At 68.8% G+C, this 4,710-nt stretch overlaps 1 protein-coding gene across 1 annotated transcript; it reads right to left on the reverse strand.

Moving 5' to 3' along the window:
• Window positions 1–204: 204 nt before the first annotated feature.
• LOC134152142 (tubulin alpha-1A chain) lies at window positions 205–4,167 on the reverse strand. The gene is made up of 4 exons (XM_062597273.1): window positions 4,078–4,167; window positions 2,235–2,457; window positions 2,003–2,151; window positions 205–1,363 (listed from the first exon to the last, which is right to left on the reverse strand). Exons 1-4 carry the CDS (start codon window positions 4,078–4,080, stop codon window positions 383–385), a joined length of 1,356 nt encoding a protein of 451 aa, XP_062453257.1. The 5' UTR covers window positions 4,081–4,167; the 3' UTR covers window positions 205–382.
• Between the last annotated feature and the right edge of the window lie 543 nt (window positions 4,168–4,710).

A 4,710-nucleotide genomic window follows, 5' to 3' on the forward strand; every position in this document is an offset into this window, starting at 1 on the left:
GGGCCGGGACGCACCCGCGGGGATTTATCTGAGAGATCCCCGAGCGCCTGGGAGCAGTGCTCGCTCGGCGGCTGCTCCCAGGAAAGCCAGTGCCACCCTCCCCGCAGCACCCAACCCGCTCTGCCCGGCCCCTGGGGGGATTTTCTGGGGGCTGGTGGCTCGAGGCAGCGCGGCACGGAATAACCACACCAGAGACGGCTCCACTAGGACAGGGAATGCTGTTTATTGAGAGCCCAGCGGCAGGCGGGCCGGGTCCCTAACGTGTCTCCTTGTAAGCCCGGAGCAGCTGCACCGCGAGGGCGGCACGTGGGGCTGCAGCCCCACTGCTCGGGCACCTGAACCCAGGTGACATTCCCTGTAGGAGCAGCACCCTTGTGACAGTTTAGTATTCCTCACCTTCCTCCTCACCCTCACCTTCCACTGAGTCCACCCCCACCTCCTCGTAATCCTTCTCCAGGGCGGCCATGTCCTCCCGAGCCTCCGAGAACTCCCCCTCCTCCATGCCCTCCCCCACGTACCAGTGCACAAAGGCACGCTTGGCGTACATCAGGTCAAACTTGTGGTCCAGGCGGGCCCAGGCCTCGGCGATGGCCGTCGTGTTGCTCAGCATGCACACGGCGCGCTGCACCTTGGCCAGGTCCCCGCCGGGAACCACCGTGGGCGGCTGGTAGTTGATGCCCACCTTGAAGCCTGTGGGGCACCAGTCCACAAACTGGATAGTGCGCTTGGTCTTGATGGTGGCAATGGCAGCATTGACATCTTTGGGCACCACGTCGCCACGGTACAGCAGGCAGCAGGCCATGTACTTGCCGTGGCGAGGGTCACACTTTACCATCTGGTTGGCCGGCTCAAAGCAGGCGTTGGTGATCTCTGCTACAGAGAGCTGCTCGTGGTAAGCTTTCTCAGCAGAGATGACAGGGGCATAGGTGGCCAGGGGGAAGTGGATACGGGGGTAGGGCACCAGGTTGGTCTGGAACTCGGTCAGATCGACATTCAGGGCTCCATCAAAGCGCAGGGACGCTGTGATGGAGGACACGATCTGGCCTATCAACCTATTCAGGTTGGTGTAGGTGGGGCGCTCGATGTCCAGGTTCCTGCGGCAGATGTCGTAGATGGCCTCGTTGTCCACCATGAAGGCACAGTCGGAGTGCTCCAGGGTGGTGTGGGTGGTGAGGATGGAGTTGTAGGGCTCCACCACGGCGGTGGACACCTGTGGAGCCGGGTAGATGGAGAACTCCAGCTTGGACTTCTTGCCATAGTCGACAGAGAGGCGCTCCATGAGCAGGGAGGTGAAGCCGGAGCCGGTGCCCCCGCCGAAGCTGTGGAAGACCAGGAAGCCCTGCAGGCCTGTGCACTGGTCAGCCTGTCCCAGGGAAAGAGAAGATATTTGCTTAGCCGAGGCATCAGCAGAGCCGTCCCGGCTGCTTACGGAGGAGAGAGAAGTGGCCGCTTCCTCTTCCATGGCCTGGCTATGACACCGTGGGGACTTTCCAACAGCAGGGCCACCAGGAGAGCGTGGCCCAGACTTGATGGGCAGGAAAGTGTCATGAGAGCACCGAGTTCCCCAGGGAAGGGGGCTGGGAGCTGCCCGGGAGCGCGGTCGGGGGGAACCGCAGGAAGCCCCCCCCACAGCCCTGGGAGCCACCTCGCTTCCAGCTCCGTCCCTCGGCCCGAGGGCTCGGCCGAGGCTGAGCCCCGCCACAGCACCAGAACCAGCCCGAGGGGGTTTCTCGAGTGCATTTTGGGCCTTCTTTAGGTGTGGGGAGAGGAGTGGGGGCCATGGCGCCGGGAAGGAGCGTGGGAACAAAGAGGGAGCGCGGAGCCAGCTGCCGGGGCTGCTGCACGGCTCCCCGGCTGCGCCGCCAGCGCCGCGCAGCCGCATTAGCATTAATTAACGTATTAAACCTCAGCGCAACCCGGCTGGCTCGGAGGGGAGGGCGGGATGGAGCGCGGGCGCCTTTGTGCTCGGGTCGCCCGCCCGCCAGCGCCCCCGCAGCCGTACCAGCTTGCGGATGCGGTCGAGGACCAGGTCGATGATCTCCTTGCCGATGGTGTAGTGCCCCCGCGCGTAGTTGTTGGCCGCATCCTCCTTGCCCGTGATCAGCTGCTCGGGGTGGAAGAGCTGCCGGTAGGTCCCCGTGCGCACTTCGTCTGCGGGACGAGGCCGGGCACCCCGTTAGCGTCGCCGCCTCCACCGCCGCGGCCCCCCGCCCCGCGCCCGGCCCCGCGCTCACCGATCACCGTCGGCTCCAGGTCCACGAAGACGGCGCGCGGCACGTGCTTGCCGGCCCCCGTCTCGCTGAAGAAGGTGTTGAAGGAGTCGTCGCCGCCGCCGATGGTCTTGTCGCTGGGCATCTGCCCGTCGGGCTGGATGCCATGCTCCAGGCAGTACAGCTCCCAGCAGGCGTTGCCGATCTGCACGCCCGCTTGGCCCACGTGGATGGAGATGCACTCGCGCTGCGGGGGAAGAGGGGGCGCGTGACCCCGCGCCCCGGTACCGCCACCCCCCGCCCCCTTCCCCCCACCCAACGTCGTGCCAGCTGCCACCAGCGCTGGCTCTGCCACCCGGCGCGACCCCGCTAGTCCCTTGGGCTGCCCGTGGCGGGGGCCGCATCCTGCCCGGCACCAGCCTCACACGTGTCCTATTGTTCTGGGGGTGCTGGGCTCTGTGGGGTGGGGGGTTCCCACCTATGGCCACATCCAGCCCTGCTGCGTTTGGAGACCAGGGCCACACCCAGTGCAGCGTGGCAGTGCTCAGAACCAGGACCCATCCTGCCGCACTGAACCGGGACCGCACCCATTGAGGCATGAGGAGCACCAGAGGGTCCCATCCTGCCTTACCCACCCCACTGGAACACTGCCATCCCCTGTATAGGTTGAGTGCTCAGCACCAGGGGGCTTATCCTAACCACCCATCTGCTGGTGCAGTGCGAGTTGCAGGCTTAGCACAGGGTCCCATCCTGCCCTGCCCACCCCTCCACAGATCCCATCAGGATCCCTATGGACCAGAGCCACACCCACTGCAGGGTGCTCAGCACCGGGGTCCCATCCTACTCTGCCCACCCCACAGACCCCCATGAACTGATGCCACACCCACTGCAGGGGGCTTAGCACCAGAGTCCCATCCTGCTCTGCCTGCACCACAGACCCTGTAAGGACCCCCCTGAACAAGAGCCACACCCACTGCAGGGGGCTCAGCACCGGCGTCCCATCCTGCCCTGCCCTCCCTCCAGTGCCAAGCCCAGAGCAAGCCTGGGGTGCTTAGCACCGCCGGGGGCTTATTCTGCCCTACACAGCCCATTAAATGGGGGAGCCACGCCCGGTTACACGGGCCGGGAGCTCCGCACCGGGAACGGGACCCATCCTGCCCCGTTAAACGGGGCGGTGGGGATGGGGGAAATGCCCGGTTAAACGGGCCAGGAGCTCCGCACCAGGAATGGGACCCATCCTGCCCCGTTAAACGGGGACGGGCGGGGTGGGACACGCCCGGTTAAACGGGCCGGGAGCTCCGCACCGGGAATGGGACCCATCCTGCCCCGTTAAAAGGGGAGGGGGAAGGGAAACGCCCGGTTAAACGGGCCAGGAGCTCCGCACCGGGAATGGGACCCATCCTGCCCCGTTAAACAGGGACAGGCGGGGTGGGACACGCCCGGTTAAACAGGCCGGGAGCTCCGCACCGTGAAAGGGACTCATCCTGCCCCGTTAAACGGGGCGGCGGGGGGGGTGGGACACGCCCGGTTAAACGGGCCGGGAGCTCCGCACCGTGAAAGGGACCCATCCTGCCCCGTTAAACGGGGCGGCGGGGGGGTGGGACACACCCGGTTAAACGGGCCGGGAGCTCCGCACCGTGAAAGGGACCCATCCTGCCCCGTTAAACGGGGCGGCGGGGGGGGGGGGGGCACGCCCGGTTAAACGGGCCGGGAGCTCCGCACCGTGAAAGGGACCCATCCTGCCCCGTTAAACGGGGCGGCGGGGGGGGGGGGCACGCCCGGTTAAACGGGCCGGGAGCTCCGCTCCGCGCCGGGCCGGGGCCCGTCGTGCCCGGGCCCGCCGGCGCCCCCCGCCCCCGCTGCTCACCATGGCGGCTGCTCGGCTCCGGGGCTTTCTCACAGCACGACTCCAAGGCGGTCGATGTAAGAGGCGCGGCGGCGGGCGGCGGCGGCGCGCCGCTATATAGGGCGGGCGGCGCGGGGGGGGGGGCGCGGCGGCGGCGGCCATTGGCGCGGGGCCGCGATGAGGTAATGCCCCCCCGCCCCCCCCGGCCCCCCCGGCCCCGCCAGACAAAGGAGCGGGGGCGGCGGCAGCGCTTTGTGCGGCCCGGCCCGGCCCGGCCCGGCCCCGCCCCGCCCCGCGCCGCCGCTCGGGCCCGCTCCGGCCGGGTCCCCGCTCCCGGCCGCCCACCCGTCCCCGTCCCCATCGTGCCATGGTCCCCGCTCCCGGCCGGGTCCCCGCTCCCGGCCGCCCACCCGTCCCCGTCCCCATCGTGCCATGGTCCCCGCTCCAGCCGGGTCCCCGCTCCCGGCCGCCCACCCGTCCCCGTCCCCATCGTGCCATGGTCCCCGCTCCCGGCCGGGTCCCCGCTCCCGGCCGCCCACCCGTCCCCGTCCCCATCGTGCCATGGTCCCCGCTCCGGCCGGGTCCCCGCTCCCGGCCGCCCACCCGTCCCCGTCCCCATCGTGCCATGGTCCCCGCTCCCGGCCGGGTCCCCGC

This window comes from Rhea pennata, chromosome 29, assembly GCF_028389875.1.
Source record: "Rhea pennata isolate bPtePen1 chromosome 29, bPtePen1.pri, whole genome shotgun sequence".
Taxonomy (NCBI): Eukaryota; Metazoa; Chordata; class Aves; order Rheiformes; family Rheidae; genus Rhea; species Rhea pennata.

Coding starts and splice junctions, on each gene's coding strand:
- LOC134152142 (XM_062597273.1), bottom strand. Junction 2,152..2,234: donor CCTGGAGCCGACGGTGATCG/GTGAGCGCGGGG, acceptor CTCGTCCCGCAG/ACGAAGTGCGCACGGGGACC. Junction 1,364..2,002: donor TCGACCGCATCCGCAAGCTG/GTACGGCTGCGG, acceptor TCCCTGGGACAG/GCTGACCAGTGCACAGGCCT.